General features: G+C 39.7%; 1 protein-coding gene across 2 annotated transcripts in view; it reads right to left on the bottom strand.

Moving 5' to 3' along the window:
* Positions 1–7,520: 7,520 nt before the first annotated feature.
* Positions 7,521–19,276, bottom strand: part of LOC146331793 (SLIT-ROBO Rho GTPase-activating protein 3-like) — a 57,262-nt gene continuing 45,506 nt past the window's right edge. Inside the window, exons 12-22 of one of the 2 annotated variants that reach the window (XM_084735526.1) lie at positions 18,013–18,043; positions 17,601–17,661; positions 15,767–15,844; positions 15,291–15,425; positions 14,411–14,516; positions 14,108–14,335; positions 13,227–13,300; positions 12,940–13,120; positions 10,870–11,016; positions 10,410–10,725; positions 7,521–8,737 (exon numbers count right to left, since the gene is read on the bottom strand). In XM_084735526.1, coding sequence (XP_084591652.1) covers positions 8,279–8,737; positions 10,410–10,725; positions 10,870–11,016; positions 12,940–13,120; positions 13,227–13,300; positions 14,108–14,335; positions 14,411–14,516; positions 15,291–15,425; positions 15,767–15,844; positions 17,601–17,661; positions 18,013–18,043 — 1,816 coding nt within the window. In that variant the 3' untranslated portion in view covers positions 7,521–8,278. The remainder of the gene's footprint in view (positions 8,738–10,409; positions 10,726–10,869; positions 11,017–12,939; positions 13,121–13,226; positions 13,301–14,107; positions 14,336–14,410; positions 14,517–15,290; positions 15,426–15,766; positions 15,845–17,600; positions 17,662–18,012; positions 18,044–19,276) is intronic. The other variant, XM_084735517.1, reaches the window with a different exon arrangement.

Genomic DNA, 19,276 nt, shown 5'->3' with positions numbered 1-19,276 from the left:
GAGCACAGACGGTGCAAAACATCCACGCTGCTTACATATTTTGTCAGTGTGGATGGTTGTGTGAAAGGTACATGAAGTGAAAAAGTGCCTGGAAATTACTGATGTAAAAGTTTGTAGTGAATGAGCTACACTGCATGACTGGTCTGTGGCCAGCATTAATTCAGCTCAGTTGAAACGATATGCTCTAAGGAAACCTAATGGTATGGAAGATGGGATGAGGTGACCTGCCAGAGGACCTTCAGTTTGTGCTTATATTCTGAAAACAACTTAAGTGAACTATATCACAATGCAGCACACTGATGGACTTAAAATGGGGTGGAGGGGCAATTGGCATCCAAGGTTTGAAAAACCTATGCCCCCATAAATAAAACATGATGAATGCCCTCTAGATTAGCTCACTGTCCAGTACAGTGTGATAAAGTGTCCTCTAAGGGGAGCTTCTATCTAGTGGCTAAAATATAATAAAATGCCCTCTAAAGTGCCAATTCAGTGGATAAAACATAGTAAATTACTCTCTAGAGTGCCCACCCACTGAATCAAATGTATTAAAATGCTCTCTAGCGCGTCCCAGTGTCCAAGACAATATGATAGAGTGCCACCCGGGGCGTTCTTCCAGTAGCAAACGTTATAAAGTGGAACATAATTTTCAGCGCACTGGTGCCCCACCGCATACAGCTAGGGCCTTTTTTCTTGCTGCCCCTGCCCTTTAGACAGCATGAGTCCGCCACTGTGGCAGCACATGCTAGAAAAAATAAAAAACCAATAGAGTCTCCAAGTCTGGCTATTTAATTTGTTGACAAGCTTAATCATTTCAATTACTTTCAACTCATGTGTGTGTGTGAATCACTTTTTCCTGTCAGGTTGAACTTGTTACAAATGCACTGATCAAACAGAAACATTGAGTTAATCACATTTATGACACTGAGATGACTCTGGGGTATTTGCACCAGCGAGTGAACTAATGTGGACTGCAAGAAAGAGTTCAAACTGGACCAACATTGAATGGTTCATTGTCTAACAGAAATGTATGTACACGACAGAAAAATAGTTCCTTTTGCTTAAGTTATAGGCCTACTTCATTCATATTTCCATCAGATAATTTAAATAAATAAATAAAACATTTTTAAAAAAAAGTGGGGAATATGTGACTATAAACTACTTAGTTTAAATCACAACATGAAGGGTATCATATAGACTCATACTAATATTACTATAAGATTAATAAAGCCATTTCCCCCTCTGATGCTGTTGTTTCATATTTTAAACTTATTACTGAATGCAAAGACCTAAAAACAATTATAATGTATGACTCAGAATTTCAGAGCACATCACAGTGTCAAGTCCTCGCTATTTGTTGACTTTGGGTGAGAATCTTATCAACTAATTACATGTTAAAAATAGGTTGTATTGAATGAGAGCAGGCCAATGGACCAAGTGAGCAGCAACTGAAATCTGGAAATACAAGCCTTTGTTTAACAAATAGACACACGCCTACCTCTGACCAACACACAAACAAACCTGATCAAACCACAAACAGATCTGTTATAAATGGAAGAAATGAGTCTGCATGCCACGTTTACAGCTGAATACCACATGAAATTATTTTTGCTTTTTTTGTACTAAGGACAAAATTTCTTAGGACAATTGTTTCCAACCTGAAGGTCGCAAGATGAATCTGAGGGGTTTGTGGAGTAGGAAATCAGAAAAATCTAAATTCTTCTCCATAAAAATCTATTAATTTTTCAGACTTCTCTCCAGTCTTTTTGAGTTTTCATGAAATGCTGTGGTGGACACCCTTCCTGGCAATTTGTTTAATCATTCAGATTTAGCTGGGAGGTTAATAACACATGTTTCTGTGATGTGACAAACTCAGAACACACTTTTACTGTTGCTTTGCGGCATCTTTAAAAGGAGTAAGTTGTATGCTTGATATCAAGCTGGAAATGAAAGTCTGCGCCTGTTTTAGAAGATGATCATGCATTGTCAATGGGCATGTTACACAGAGAAACAGGGATCAACATACATCAATATTAAGCAATTATTTTTTAAAAAGCGCAAAACAGAGACATTATTCATGTTCTTCTATGGAAGTGTTAGGATATTTGGGTAGAGGGACTGTTGTTTTCATTCCTATCTCTTATGAGTGTGGTAATCCTGCTCTTTCTGCTAGTTTCCGTACTGTTGATAACCAGAAGCAAAAATCACATTGGAAATTAAAAGCTCCTAATGAACACAAACAGTGTTGGAATATTTACATTTTAGCCAGAGGGTCATTACTCGAGAGTCTAAACTGCTTGTAACATGTCAAGAGGTGACACACTGAACCATAATGAAAACTGCTGTATTATAAACACTTATATCTTCATAACCTGGGCTCGTGGTGATGTATTGTTTGGACATACTGACCACACTGATAGCACAATCCCCAACCTTGTGCTGCAACTCTGGTGGCCTTACTAATCATATCACAGCATGAATGAAAAGGCCTTTTGAACCAGGAAGCCTGGAAAGCTGGGTGTTAGTCTGCGTGTGGTCCATTCCCACTTGGCAGCCATTCAGGCCTTGAGCAAAGTCTTAATCTGATTATATTCCCACTTTAATCTCAATAAACTCACACCTAAATGAATTAAACCTGACTCTGAGTGATGGAAATGGAAGAAATGAAACAGTCAGCCAGAATTACCTTGATCAGGATATAAAACAAAACAAGGCAGAGAAGACCATGTATGCCGATATATTTAAAATCAGAACTATGTATTTTAGCTATAGATAATCTATAATAATCAACCACTAATCAGTTTTTCCAGCTCAGTTTTCTTTCAGGACATTGACGTGCACATCAGCAAGTCATCCAACTGAAATGATTAAAACGGAGTTGCACATGTTTTCTCACGAGGCTTTCAGATTCTAAAACATGAGCATGAACTTGTTTAAAGAACGGTGGCTTGGACACTGTTGATGTATTGTGTATACTGTATTTCTTCTACAGTGATGAGCATATTGGTTCAAGATGTAAGCAAAACAAACAAGACGCTCTAACAGTTGGAGGAAAATGTCAGCGAAGGCTAATGTTTGAGCAGATTTAACAGAACATTGAGAGGGACACTTGTTAACTTGAAGAATAAAAACTATAAATCTATTTTTCATGTGAGGCGGTGTGAAGACTAGAGCAGTGGTGGAAAGTAATTAAGTGTATTTCTCACTTTACATAGGTACAATTTTGTGGTACTTTACATTAGTATATTAATTTTCTGCTACTTTATACTTATAACTGTACTTTTTACTTCACTACTTTTGTTTGATACTGTATTTGCTACTGACTTTTCAAATTAAGTTTTTAAAGCTTATGAAAGAGTAATGCATTGTTACAGATTAAACCAGTTTCCAACTTTTTTTTTAGTTGTGAGCCCTTCTGCATGTTTCAAAAGTTACTACGAATTGTTATGAGTTCCAGCTCCATTAATCATCTTATGACATCTAATGATTTATCTAGTGACTCTTTAGAGGGGACCCCAGAAAACTGAGTAGCTTTATAAAAAAGCAGTTAAAACTATCTCCACGTAACTACAACAGTAAAACACCGCTCACACATTGATGCACTGCTATTAACAATCTACTATTACTGTTTAATATTTTGTATTATCACCCACAGACACCACCTTTCTGCAGAACAAGATTTTTTAGTTTTACAGCCACTGGAATTTGGGCAGTGGTCTACTTAGAAAAGATTAAGTCAATGTGATTCCCACCCTAAAAAGAATTTTGTGGCTCTAATGTGCTGTAAGGTTTTTTTTTTCAGTACTGGTCACTTCACTTCTCAAAGAAAGAAATTGTTTAAATTGCACTCTGTGCTCCAGGATGACAATACCTCCATCCACAGGTCACAAGTGGTAACTGAATGTTTTGGTGAGTATGTAAGAAATGTTATAAATACAGTACAGCAATGGAAAAAGCACTGAGATCCTTTACTTTAGTAAAAGTCTAAAAGTGCTCCATTATATGGAAAAGTCCAGCATGTAACCTTTTAACTGAAGTAAATATACATATTGTCAACAAAATATACTTAAGAGCATCAAAAGTAAAAGTACTCATCATGCAGAACAGCCTCTTTCATAGGGTTATATTATATTTATCATGCTTTAGGAATATTATTATCAATGTAGCAACATTTTAATGTTGTACTTGGTGTAAACTGGGTTATTTTAACTTTATCTAAAGAAACTACACATTTTTTGGTGTTTGTCAAATTTTAGCCTACAAAGCAACAAGGAACTCAAACAGACTAAATCAGATAAATGTTTTGGCGTGTAAGTACAATACTTCCCTTTGAATTGTAGTGTGGTACTGCAAGGAAACAGAAAATAGAAACACTCAAGTAGCACAAGTACATCACAACTGTACTTGAGTAAGCCTACATTACTTGAGTAAATGTAAAACTTACTTTTCACTACTAATTACTGCAGTATTATTATTATTATTGTGTCACAGGTGCCAGATCTTCATTCAGTTGGAAGTTGCGGCCAAAACATCAAATAATGACATTTCTTGTGGAAGCTGTGACCTTGCATAAAACATCCAGACACATTTGTGCTTACCTGCAGGCTGCTCTGGCAGCTCGTGGCACATTTTATGTTGGCATTTCCTTGTTTTTTAACAGTAACCCAACAGCTGTTTAACAGGATGGCCTTAAAATCTATGCTAACCAGCAGATGGCAGTGTAAAACCACTGTAGTCAACGCAGGTATGAGTGAAATGTGCTGAGTGAAGTCTGTCATCCTACTTCACAAGACAATAACACAAGACCTTTCTGTGAGGTTTCATTGATTTATTGTTTTGTTAATGTTTGTGCAAGGATAAGAGTTACAAAAATCTACAGACTAGACATGATAATATATCCTGTTCCTATCATACAATGTTATTTATACAAGTATCCTTTAACAGTATGTATATATTCAATCCAATGTACCTATTACACTTTAAAGATATATTGATCATCCTTATAAGACAGACGACAAACACCACCAACAGTAAACAAGTTCATCTAAACACCCACACAGCCTGAGCAGACCATGTGCAATCTAGACATTATGTAAGCTTCAATGATACTGATGTGCTATATCATGTTTCTAGTACAACTTCATCAAAATGAAAACACAGAACCTACAAATGCAGCACAGTTCCCTGTAGTGTTCAGAAGTGCATCAGTCACTTGAATTGTAGGAGAACCTTTTACTTGTTTATTGAGGTAACACAGCTAATCTTTTTTTATATATAGAGATGACTATATTATATCAATGTTTTACTGATTTTCATCTTCATTTCCCTGTATTAGTTATAGGGGTAGCATGTCTATAATGTTCACAATAATTCTCAATGTTTTCTGTGTAACTGTAGCCCTGCAGCCTGGTCTACCTCCCTCTGCCATCCACTGACTTATTCTGAGAATAATGAATGAAGGAAAAATATAGTTCTGGCTGAGATAACACTCATTTTCTTCTCCTGTCATCAAGCTTGTGAAGTACATTTTTAATAGCCTGCCAGTACCGACAAATTTATCAAATATCAGAGTCACAGTGGGTTTGTTATAAGCTCTGATCCACTGCTGAGGAAATGCAACAAATAGAGGCTTGATCGTGCTGCTGCACTGCTACCACTTAACCTGGCAAACCCCAGGATATTGGCCAGTGATGCCGCTACTGTCGGTATTTGTACCTGGCTAATCCAAACCAAAACAGTATCCTGCAGTGTATTTTACCAGGACCATTTGTTTGGAACTTCTTACTCTTCTTGTGAAAAAAAGATTGAGAATTGCAAAAGAGAAGTTGGAGAACATTTTACTTCAATTTAAAGCCATTTTTGTAGAATTCTAGCATTTTTGAAATTATTCTGATAAGGTATAATTTGTACACAAACTAAATAATGTGGGGGCGTAGCAAGCACTGCTGTCTGCGATATCACTCAGTGGTGCCAAAATCAGATTTTTTGGCTCTAATACAGGTGTAATGTTCTTGGAGCCATCATCTAGTGATCATAACTGCAACTTAATGCAAGTCTACCCTGGTTTCACCATTCAGCCATGGCCTGCGTCTGAAATCATTCCCTCATTCCCTCATACTCTCATTTCCACATATAACAGACACTCAATAGTTTACTCAAATACAGCACTTATGAATCAGCATCGGTTTGCATCATAATTAACAGTTGTAGCATCACACAACTGTAATTTTCTGTCTATAAAATGTGATTCATTGTATTGTGGGATTGTTGTCAGAAAATAGTTTACATGCACGGGTCTATTTTTTTCCTTCAATTTTTTTGAGGGTCCTACATAGATGTGAACTTCCCGCTGTAAATTTCATCAATGTTGCCAGGATATACAGCAGTATCATACTGCAACTTCAAAGTCGTATTTTCACAAAAACAAACAAACAAAAAAAAAAAAAAATCATATATACTGAAACTACTTGTGTAGAAACCATGTTCTGCATTATAGAAATGTCCTGAAAATCCAATCTTATCTCAGTTTAGCTTAACATCCTATCTTATCTTAGGATAGGCATTTAGCTATTACAGAGCCATCCTAACTAAATAATTTCCTAAGTTAAGAATCATACTTCAAGATGACATAGACCCTGTCCTAAATTCAAAATAACTTCTAAAAATGGCAGCATCACTGTTGATCGGTCTGTATAGCAATGGCAGTGAAGATGGGCAACAACATGATCACGCCTTAAAGAAGAATTCTGACTTTGATCGACATGCTCCATCTCTTCAGGTCTTTATCCTGGGCCAATAATTGGGAGGAAAACTTCCCAAAAAGGTGGGGTTTCCTCTTCTCCATGACACAACTGATTCCTCTGACTCAAAGCTAAAACTGAATGCCTGTCTCTTCTTGCCCATCATAGCAGCCAGCTAACCAGTGACACGTGAAGTGAGACAGCCGGCGTCAAGGATACAAGCAGTCTTTTGTACATTTTAAAAACAAATAGACATGGTAGGATGAATGACACAGACATGAATTTAGGAACATAGGAATATAGGAAGCTTAAGCTGAGATAGGACAAGCACTTAGGAAATGCTTCTGTAATGAAGCCCGAGGATGCTACACTGAGTGGTAAAACTTATCACACAGAGGCTCTGTCACCTCACAGAATCAATCGTAACCCATTTCATGATCACTCCTTGCGCTCTTATCCACCAAAACAAAAGACCCAGGCCTACACACTGCATCACTGCTTTACCAGCTGCTTGATCAGCGCGGTGCTGATATGATGGCAGGATTAGTGGTGTTGATGTGATTGGTTGCTCTCAAATCACAACAAGGTTTCGCTGGGGCGCCTCAGCAGCTCATCTGTTAGGGAGTGCGTCTCATGTATTGAACCAAGTCCTTACCACATCATCAAAGTTTCAGTTCAAGCCTGCATGCATGCTGCATGTCCTCTCCTCTCACACCCTCCTTTCCTATCTGCTCTTCAGCTGTCTCTATCAAACAAAGGCAAAAAGCCCAAAAAATATATTAAAAAAAAGTTTTTGTTGTTGGTTTATTGAAATGGCAACATTATTGTACATTCCGCCTTTTTTGGAATCATTGATCGCATATTGTACGGTCATTACAATTATGGTACAAATAAAACAACTGTCGCACATCTGGCAGCACTGCAGTACATACAATAGTAAAAAGAGAGTGATTTCAGACACAGTCATGGGGTCTGCCTGTTGCTGGAAACCTTACACTTGCTTTTATATGTTGGCAGTTTGGGAGAGGCTCTCTAAGGTAACTTCTCTGTCAATTTAAATGGCGCCCAAGGAGTTATAGTTTTAATAGACTCCATAGACCACCAGCAGAGACTGGATGTCTACATAATTAGTGGTGAAATATTCCCTCAAGTGTTCCCTCGTAATGGAACGTGAAACCAGATACAAAGTCCAAGCTCACAGCATTTTTAAACCTAATAATATGAGATGTTTCATTGTCAGATTTCAGTAAACAGAAGGTTTTTCCAGTGCATCCCTTTTTATCCAGCATGGCTATTCAGCACGGTTCTATAAAATCATTCAATCATAGATTTAAATCCTTTTTCTGTGTAATACTGTAATACAGTACATTAACTTGTCCACCAACAAGTCAATGTGTGGGCACACAGTTGTCAGAAGCCAACAGTAGCCGTCCTACACTATACAGAATTAGTGGTAAATATTTGTCATACAGACCAGGTGTCAATGTGATGGTAATATCACAATCGCTCTGTATCCACAGTGTTCTTGTGACTGACTGGAGCTACATGTTACCTTGTTTGTCTGAGGATGAGGAGGAGGTGGATGGTGATGGGGAGGGAGGTTTGGGAAAGACCCTGTCAGTGGGAGTGATGCCTGGGCTGCCCAGACCAGAGGAACTAGAGCTGCTGGAGCGGTGTGGTCCCTGGCCCTGTCCAATCACAGGAGCAGGCCGGACGGGTCTGACAGGCGGGGGCCTTAGAGGTGCGCTTGGTCTACGTGCCGCAGGTTTAAATGTGGTCATGGTCTCGGAGGAGGAGCTGCTGCTGGTACGTCGCTGTGCCGCGTCTGGATCCCTGATCACCATGGTGTGGAGAGGGCTGCCGGGTGGGTCCTGGCCTCCACCGGGGTGTTTGAGAGGCTCCAATGTGTCCAGAACTACATCAGGGGCATGTTTGGCTACATTCTGTCGCTCCAGCTCGCGCAGCTCATGGAGAGCTGTGTTCATGGTTTTCTCTATGTCCTGACAAACATGAGCAGAAGGAAAAATTATGTTGATGTTGACATTTAGACATTAATATCACACAATCAGGCAAGGACTGGAGTTCAATTGGGGAAGGAGAGGAAGGGGGAGAGACGTCCCCTTCACTTTTCAAAATTCTACTTTGCCTCCACTCCACTATTACTATAAAAGTTTGTGTTTTATTCACTCGCTACAATTAAAATTACTGTCCATTTCCCAGAATCTTGTGTGTGTGAGTGACTGTGAATAAAAAGGAAAAGGAAAACTGTAAAAGTGTTTGGGCTAAAACCACTACACAAACACTGCAAATTCAGTTATTACTGTGCCCTCAGAGCAGACTTAAGGACTTGGGAAGGGTCATATTGACCCTTTGTAAGCCCCACCCCTCTTTTGCTCTGTAGTCCAATAACAGTTAAGCTGTTTAATGTCATTGGGGGATCTGTAAAAGTGACTGTATATAGTCACATCTTAACTTAGCTAAGGCTGGCAAAGCACTAGCTAACTAGCTAGCTAACAATTTATGTGGATTAACTAGCTAGTTAGCTAGTGTTCTGCTAACATTAGGTATCAGATATAACTAACTAGTTAGCTTGTGTTATTGGACGACAGAGCAAAAAGGGGCAGGACTTAGAGTCAACTGACCCTTCCTAAGTCCTGCCCCTAATGGAACCTCTGTCAAATTTCTCCCTTCTTGTTTCTGTACATGCTATGTGCTATACCAGTTTTTGAAAAGAAAACCAAATTTTAAAGATGGTTAAAAAAAAAACATTGCTGAGGGACCTGTAAAAGTGATATATATAGTCACATCTTAAGTTGGCTAGTGTTAGCAAAACACAAGCCAACTAATGAGCTAATCAACATCAATTTTTAGCTAGCGAGTTAGGAAGTGTTTTGCTTTGTAGCAAAATGCTAGATAACTAGCTAGCTAATCAATTCATCAACTGTTTGCAAACAAGTTACATGTGATCAATAATGTTACCAAATGCTAGCTAACTAGCTAATTTACATCAACTGAGCTAACAGGAAAGGAGAACGCTGACTGAGGTTAAAAGCTTGCTCAACCGTTATTGGAGCACAGAGTAAAAGGGGGCGGGACTAATGAAGGGTCAATTGTTTAGGAGCAGCAGTAGTGATTTTCTTACTTTCTTTGCCCTGGGTGTTGCCTCTCAGACTACATACAGGCTTACTGCCCAACCCTCTGATTGGTGGAGGTTGTACCTGCAACCTGAGAGAGAGGGACTGAGTACTGGGGTCTGAGGAAGAGGAAGTCCGGGTTTTTAAAAGTATGCCTGAATTCAATATGAATCATATATTAAATATTAGGTATGTACAGCAGTACAGGTTGACATTCTTTTTTCTGAATATGTATGTACAATATTGATCTATTGAAGCATAAAATCTCTGTCAACAAAAACTAAACGACTGCATTGGTGTGTTAATAGCAGCGCAATTTACATAGATTTTTGTTTACTACAATAATTTAGAAAGCATGCAGGGAGTAGCATTCACAAAGTTTTCTTTTTTTGTGAGGAACCTCTGACCTCATGTGTCTCACCCTCTACTTTTGAAACCAAACAGGTTCCTTTAACTAGAATCGACTTGCAGTGTCTGTGTTAACAGAGCTTCCACTGTATTTGTCTCTTTCAAGGTCTTTTCAAGCATGTACCCTCACCTCCGCGAGCGCCTCAGCCTCGAAAGTTTTGTGATCCCCTAAACTTGCGTGCCGAGTGGTGCTAGGTGAAGATCTTTGAGAGTGGCTGTCAACGAAGGCCTTTCTGTCCGGGTGGTTGATGCAGCCAGCACTGCCAAAAGTGGTGAGACGCCGTTTCTCTGGACTGTCTGTCGGGCCCCTGCTAAGAGCTACTTTGTGTGGGCTGCAGGGCCGAGGCATAACTCTAGGTGGCTGGTCTGGAGCTCGGCTAGGGCTGTGACTGTCAGCGCCATTCCTGTGGCGTGGAACTGCAGCTCCATCTGATCGCACTCTCACCCTAAGAAAAATCACAGTTTTATTAGTGTGAATTTCTGGATTCTGAACAGTTGCACAGGAATTTAAAATGTTAAGATGAAACTTTTAGTAAATAAAAAAGCATTTATTAATTGTGACCACAATGTGGAGTTTAAACTAACCCCACCTTCCCAATGCTGCTCCAAAGCGGTGCTCAGGTGTGTGCTCGCAAGGCGACTGGTGGTCATTTCGGGATAAGGCTCTTTCATCATGGTGTGGTCCACTGCTGGCTGCACTATCAGACCTCTGAATGCTTTCTGAGAATGCATCATCCCTGATAAAGACAGACAGAAGAGACTGATCTCCATTAATGGGTTGTGTCCTCAGGAAGTGTTAATATTGGCTTTTACTTTGAGAGATCGAAGTTTGTAAAAGTTTAATCTATCAAACCACTCTTAAGAATCCTTAGCAATTACATTCATGCCACAAAAACAACGCAAAAATCAAAAAATGTCATCAGCACAGTGAGCCTCATTACTTTTCCAGACAGAATTAATCAGTTATCAGGTCCTGGAAGCCACTGTTGGTAGTACATACATCACTCTTCTTCTTAATTTGGTTTTAATTTTGTTACCTGCCCAGTGCTGCAGGAGTGGTTATCAGGCTGGAGCAGAAATTAAAGGCTGAGGAGTTACCTAAGTGCTTGTCAAGTTAAAATAATGCTCCTGATCCTTACTGCTCTAAAGCTAATTGCTGACTGGGGGGTCATTCGTCTTGTTTTCATCGCAACAGAGAAAACAAGAAAAACACACAAAAAGGAGCATTTTATTAACACTGATTCTTAAGAACTTTTTATGAGGCCAAGCTTTTTAAAAACACAACACAGCTCGCAAAGACGGCAACAACATAAACATGCATTTTGTGAAAAAAGAATAACATAGAAAATGTCCACGCTCAAAGAAAACGTTGTACTGCAACAGAATCAAGGTACTAACTTCTTGACTGGATCGCATTTCTGATGCTGTTTTACTAAAACTCGAAGAAGAGGTCACTCAGTAAAGATCTCAACAGGCAACAGACGATGAAGCACCTACTGCAATGCCACCTCATCTGCCAAATGCAACAAGTGGAGATTTGCAAAGTTTTGAATAAAGTTCTTTGTATAGTATAGTGAGAGGTTCGTATCTAAATATATCAAAAGTTTTGATTAAATTTGTATAATATAATTTCAGTTTTCTTTCAGATGCATACAATAGTGTAATGGTTTTGTAACTTAGTGTCCCAGGGTCACCTAACTGTATACATTTAATAAGTAAACAATGAATAATAAATCCAAACTTCTCAATTTAAACATTATTTATGTAGAACATTACATGTATACAGGCAGCTAATACAATAATATAACCAATACAGAAATATACATTTTTTGGAGAAATGCAGAAAATCTGAAATTGTTAATAATCTACACTTTGTGTTGCCTATTAATAGGTTGTAGCCTGCATGCATGCTGTTCAGAAGGTTAATGTTTTGGCAAAGAGCTGATTAGATCACCGCCAGTAACTGAATTTAATTCCAACAAGTAACCACTACTGTGCTCAATTTCTTATGTTTGTAACAAACCAAATGTCATGAAAGTTGGTTCAGAATTAAGCCACTTAGTCAATTTTGTAGTGAAGTCTGCATTTGTTTACTAGCAGAGCTTGAACGCTCCAATATGGCGACCGTGCAGACACACAGTGGAGATGGTGTAGAAGATAACAAAGCAGGAGTTTATTATTCTCTTATTGTGCCCAATTTTAGCTGATCATAAAATATCAAGTATGGAATTAATCTATAAATGCTCTGGTTTAATATGAAACAAAACTTTTCCATGGATGTCAGTTTTTGAGCCACAACAAAGGACAAACTGAGACCCACAAAAGACCAGGTAAGCCTTGTTCTTAGCAGTTGTTGATGTCTTGCGGGCCCCTACCAACTGGTTGAGAGGAGTGAGCAGTCAACAGTTGGTATAAAACAAAGCATTCAATAAAATAGATTTTTCAAAAATCACTGGAACCACGAGAGGTCCTTGAGCACACAGTCAGATATGTGCACAAAAAATATTAGGCTTATGGTTCCAGTAATGTTACAAGAGTTCCAGCTCTGTTGGTGATGCACACACATGACCTACTGCATTATCTCTGCCAGGTGTAAGATAATATCTGGTCAATATTTAAGAAATCTCTTTTTGTGGGCCTCACAAATGTCTCTTACTCACATGTCTTGCACCACAATGTACTGATGTGGAATCAGCCCGTCCACACCGTTGTGCCGGCCCTCCCACCAGTCCTCAGAGGCTCGCAGGTAGAGCAACAAAGAGGCTCCCTTCTTGAAGGAGAGCTCTCTAGGACTTCGGCCCACGTAGTCAAACTTGGCAATGGCCTCGATCTGCTCCAACTCTGCAACACAAAGTGCAATATGAAGAAATGTGATAGAATCCAATTTGACACTTCTGACTATTTCAGCTCTTACAGGTATGGCTGCAGTCTGCGTTTGGTGACTCACCTTCATCACTAGTGTTGGGTCCGGTACCATTGTCTACCTCGTCAAGAGCTCCTGGCTCACTGTGAGGGCTTTCACTGCAAAGAGTCAGAAACACAAAAGATCAGACAGATAGTCTGTCGATGCCCAAATCAAACAAAATGCCTGACTCGGTATGATTTTAGTGTTTCTCAATTGCTGACACTAATTTTTGGGGAATTTCATTTAATTTTCTTTTTTATTTAAGAACAAAAATTCAGAAAATGAAAAACAAAACCCAAATGAAATATGAGATTTACAACTGGATGCGGCATCCAAATTATAAAAGAAGAGTTTCTTTGCAAAAACAGATATCTTCATTTTTTAATTATTTATTTTTGTAATTCAAGGTTTTTTCTGTGTGCATGGTTATAGTTATAATATGATAATTGGTGCACTCAAAAACAAAATTAACAAGAAAATATAATCAAATACTGCTTATTGATAGTGCCCCTGCAAACAAGACCTAACAGAAGAAACTGTAAAAAAACTACTGTGTACTAGAAAAAAGGCCTTGAATCATGTCCACAGCACAGCCTTTTTAAGCCTTTTTTCCCAGACTAAGTACTGCATTAAGTATCACCTGGTATAATCTGTCATCAGCTCAGTTTTTCATTCCGACTACAAGCACTTTCTACAAAACCAGAAGATATTTGAAATGTGAGGACTGAGCCAAATGTACAGAATCATGCATATGGTCTATGCATTTGAGTTAAAAGTAAAAACCATATGTTTAAATGTCTAAGACAAATCTCTACAGGGACAAATTACAAGCTGGAGATCAAATGATCATTAGGAGACTACTGGCTCTACCTCCTGAGCCACAACCACCCCATAAACTATATACTGACACACGTTGGACTTACCAGTACTCTTCCCCACCAGCCATGCACTTTTCATACACAGGTCCATCCAACTCACGCTGGGTGGGGAATATGGCCTCATGGTGGATGATAATGGTCTTAATGACCTCGTTAACATGCGCCTGGCAAGACACAGGATCCTGGTCATCTGGTATTGGCATCAGTGTGGGACCAAAGCAAATGGCCAGGTTGTAGGGGTCCATCATGTTCTCATCACTGTACTGAGAAAGACTGGAAACACAGAAGCAATTAGTATGATTTTATGATGAGAGCCAAACAAGTGAAATTTGCTGTGACGAGACTCACTGATTCAGAAAAGCAAACAGGTATCTCATGACGATGATCACAGGCCGCTGAAGAGTCACAATTATCTGCTGAAGGTGGTGAGCTCTTTCTGCGCCCGAGTCAAGCTCTGAAATAAAAGGAAAGACACAAAGATAGAGTGAAAACATTATAGAAAGCAACTCTAAATAAAATCCTTACAGGGATTGCTTGGATTATTTGAAGTGTGGTTGCACAGGCAGGCATGGAAGTTAACTGTACACTATATTTATAATATTTTCTGCAGTCAGACAGCCTTTTCTACCTTTATTTAAGGCAAATATCACTCACTTGCAATCCACCAGACTCCTTAGGCAAAAACAATAATTTTACCTTCCAGAACATGGGAGCTGCTTGTATAACACTGCCTTGATCTGATAGTTTGTTTGTGTTATTGGGTGACTTTGGTGTTTAAAAAGGTATATCGGATTCACCAAAGTCACACTGTAACATGAACAATTGAAGAGGTTGAGGCATCGGTAGACCAGCAACTCTTCTCAGAGGTAAAATGACAGATTTGGCCAGTTGAGTTTGGTCGGTTTGGAGAGAGCTACATTTGGCTTATCTGACTGTAGTTTCCCATCAGAAAAGTGGTGAAAATATTCTAAAAATAGTGAAACACATAAGCTGATAGTATTTCTTTTTAGGTAAGCTATTTTACATGTTGTTGCTGACACTTTCCCAGCAGTATATTGCTTCACTTCCTACACAGAAATTCCTGCTGCTTCCCCAAACTGGGGGCGTGCAGAGTGTCATCAACTGTAGGTAATACTCTGACTATGGATAAGTACCTCATACAACCCCATTCAAATAATCTGAAGCATCCCCTTAAATTTTTCAGGGGTTTTCCTGGAATGTGACTCACTGGTTGTGGATATGAGGTCAAGGAAACGCTCCTTAGGGAACAGCGGGTTTTCCAGCCCCCTGAAGTAGAGCTTGAGAACGCCTGCCACAGAGTTGATGTCATGATCGGTCTGATCATCCACCAGTGGATCCTCTCCTACAGACAGAGCATACATTCAGTCCACTCATTAATCATTCTCTACCACTAGTGTTCATGTAACATGGCACTGACATGGTCTTCAAAGTGTCTTTCAAGATGTGAGGTTAATATAAACATTAAGAGTGCAGCAATGTTTCCTCATTTATCATTAATCCAAGATGTTGATCTTATGCATTATACATGTAAAATGGTTCACATGTCCATTACAGGCTTACATGTGACACATGAGCTCTTTATTTGCACTTTAGAGGCCTGTGGGAGAGACTGTGGCTTTTGAGGTGGACAAAACGCAATTTAAAATCAATCAAGAGAAGATGGCCGAGCGCACTGGGACTCACCTCGCTCAAATGCGTTCTTAATGTCGTTGACTTCGACCTGGGAGCCTGGAACTCTAAATATACCTTGCTGCTGAAGACCTGTGGACAGACAGATAGAGCTGTTGGTGTAAAATAAAAAAAAAAACAGCACAAATGACCTTTCATTTAATTTCTTTGTACGATTACAGTATAAGAATAGTAACCAGGAGGTTAAAGCAGACAACAACACGTTTAATATACATTGTGAGTGTGGGTAGGTGTATGTGACAAAATGGTGCAAAATGGTGTGAGACTAAATATGGCAGGTGAGAGCAGCAAAATTAAAGAAGGTGAAATAAGATTAACGCTGCCCTCTGATTTCTAAGGCTGATTAGTCATTAAGGTCTAAGGTAGACATTTTTAGTGAATTAGCTGTTTTTTTTCTTTTCCTTAGGGCAATGAATGATTTGCTTTTAGTCATTACACCAGATGAAATGATAATTACATATCTGTCCAACTACAATCTTCTCAAACACTGTCACTAATAAGCACTTGATTTAATGAGATCTGATTTTGTTGGACTTTGATTTTGAGACATTGTGTTGTGTCAACCATTCATCTTAAGTGGCATGTAGTGCTTGCTTTCTGTGTGACTGACACTGTATATGGCTCAGGCAGGCTAAGACTACTGTGGAGTTGGCTGAGGCTGGTCATTAGCAACTACAAGCATGGATCTGAAAGAACTTAATTGAAAGTTAGAAGATAAATTCTATTTGTCTATAGTTGGTGGCAGTAAAGGTCCCAATTTGATACCAATCTAATCTGCTAGTAACCAGCCTCAGGCACTACTGTCAAAACAATCCAGTAGCTGATCTAGTGGGTTTCTTTGTTAGACACATGAGTTACCACCTTGGGCAAATGACAGGCGGGCTTCTCATTTCCCAGCCTCTCAGTTGCCAATGTTGGCTTATCATTGTTCAGATCAGTAGCAGGCTTCAGCACGGATATAACCTCTGCCGACTTTTCAGGAGTCTTCATTTTTTTTCCTTATCTTACGCCATAGTTGGACACTCATAGCAGCTCCTGCTTTTGCATTAAAAACCAGCTATGTCCAGCTCTGCAAACGCTGCCCCAGTAGTACCTGAGCCATTATAATGGCCATTCCTATTAAAGATATGGTGGATCATATACCCTGTTTAATACACTTTTAAAGGTCAAGCGTGTAAGATTCACGAGGATTTAACCACAGAATCTGGCAGAAATAGGATATTATGTTCATAAGTTTTTGTTACCTTAGAATCAGCTGCCATGTTTCCAAAGTAGCCCAGTCTTTTAAAGAACCGGTATGCAGGCTTTAGTGGCATCTTGTGGTGAGCTTGCACACTGCATGTAGCCTGACCCTCCCCTTTTAAATGTGTAGGAGAACCTACGGTGGCTGCCAAACTTGCAAAAAATGTGAAAAGGCCCTATTTAGAGTGAGTACTTGGTTTTGGTGTATATTTGGTGTACAAACATGGTGGTGCAACATGGCAGCTTCTTTTGAAGAGAGCCCCAGAACTCTGTGGATATAAACAGCTCAAAAACACAATGATTGTTACTCTTAAGTGATTATACAGTTAGGAATACTATATTCCATTTCTGTTATATTCTGCCAGTAGATGCTCCTTAATCTTACATATTGGACCTTTAAAACTGAGAAATCTACAAATTCACAAGCACTAAGAATAAAAATTGTATGATTCTCTGACACAACTGCTTAAGCAAATAATTTTCATGAAAAAATGTATATAAAAAGTGGGAGACACGGAGTATGAGAAAATATAGGATACTGTGTGGGCATTAATTTGGTGGAAAGACGAACATAACAGGCACCTACCATACAGATTGATGTACCGAACACAGCTCTCAACCACCACTGGTATAGGCTGCCCTGAGTCCTACAGACAGATTGAAATGATCATTATCGGAAGCACATGAGCAGAAAGTAATGGAAAATAAGTAGTCATGCCAGAAGGGTGTTATCATCAGAAGTTTGTAGAGGCGGCCCCTCAAATTAATTAACTTCACAGACTTGAGAGAACATCGTTAATCATTTAATAAGTTTTTCAATAACTGATATTAACAAAAAAAATAAGCAGAACAACAACATGTTGGTGTTTGCACCACCATATATTACTATTACTGCAGTATTTTCACAGGGATGCCAACAGGACAGAGGCACAGACATGTTAGCATACTGAACAAACACAGTGTGATAAAGACCCCCGCCCTGCTATAAGACAGAGTACCTGACTCCTGGCACGGACATTCCGTCTTCCCCTGGGCAGAGAGCAGTAAGGCACGTAGACAGAGAGGAAGAGAGGCAACAACAACCACAACAGGTTAGTGAGAGGGAGAGACAGATCGTACAGAGAGAGAGAGAAAAAGAGGAGGCCTGGCCTGAGAGAAGAGCCAAAGCATCAGTGCCTTGTGGGGTGTGAGACATGAGGACATGGCTCGGCGGGGGGTGTGTGAGGGGGGTGGGGTGGGGGGAGGGTGCTACTCGAGAGGATAGGGGGGCGGAGGCAACAAACAGTAAAGCTCTTCTTTCGGACTGTTCGATGGAGAGGAAAAATAAAAACGGAATTCTAGGTTTGCAGCTAACTCGTTATTTTCTGCACCCAGTTATCTGCCCATTTTTACCTGGATTAATTGATTGAATCGTTTGTTCTCTTAAAGGGATAGTTTGGGGGGGGGTTTGGCTTGGACAGCTGAAGATATGACAGGAAAGGGGACAGAGAGAGAAGGGTTGACACGCAGCAGCAGGGTCGCAGGTAGGAGTTGAACCGGCGGCCACTGCAGGGGACTAACAGCCTCAGTTCATGGGGCACACACTCTACCAACTGAGCTACAGAGGCACCCTTTTAGTTCAGATTATGAACTGGGGCAGTATGAAGTACTCACTGTTAGTCAGTTTGTTATGTACAGTAGCTGGCAGTTGGCATACCCCCAGTTAGGAGAAGCATCAGGAGTACCAGAGCAGGAAGCAATGAATTGCTATGGACAGGGTCAGCAGCAACGTGTACTTTAGCCACCTAAAAATTTAAGTGTACACTATGTTCAGACAGTTTTCACCACTTTACGTTGCTATCAGACAGCCTTCTCCCACAGGACACCAGCGTTATGTAAGCCAAATACCGCTCTCTCCAATATAACCGGACTCCACTGGAGAAATCTGTAATTTTACACTGCAGAACAAGGAAGTTACTGACTTACTGCTGCCTTGATCTGTTAGACTGTTCATGCTGTTATGTAAGATAAGTTCGGACTCACCAAAGTCACACAATTACATAAACAAACTAACTGACTGAGGCAGCAACAGATCAGCAACTCCTGTGGTCTTCGAAGTGAAATTACCGATTCCTCCAGTGGAGTGTATCTGGTTTGGAGAGAGCGATATTTAGGTCATATAAGCTTCCCACCAGAAAAGGCTGTCTGATTTCAAGGTGAAGTGGTGAAAAGTTTCTGAATATAACATACACTTAAACTGATATCGATTTGTTTGGTTTTGCT

The sequence above is a fragment of the Lutjanus erythropterus genome, chromosome 2 (genome assembly GCF_056507025.1).
Source record: "Lutjanus erythropterus isolate fLutEry1 chromosome 2, fLutEry1.hap2, whole genome shotgun sequence".
NCBI lineage: Eukaryota > Metazoa > Chordata > Actinopteri > Lutjaniformes > Lutjanidae > Lutjanus > Lutjanus erythropterus.
Note: the sequence above shows the minus strand (reverse complement) of the source record. Positions and strands in the feature narration are given on the sequence as shown.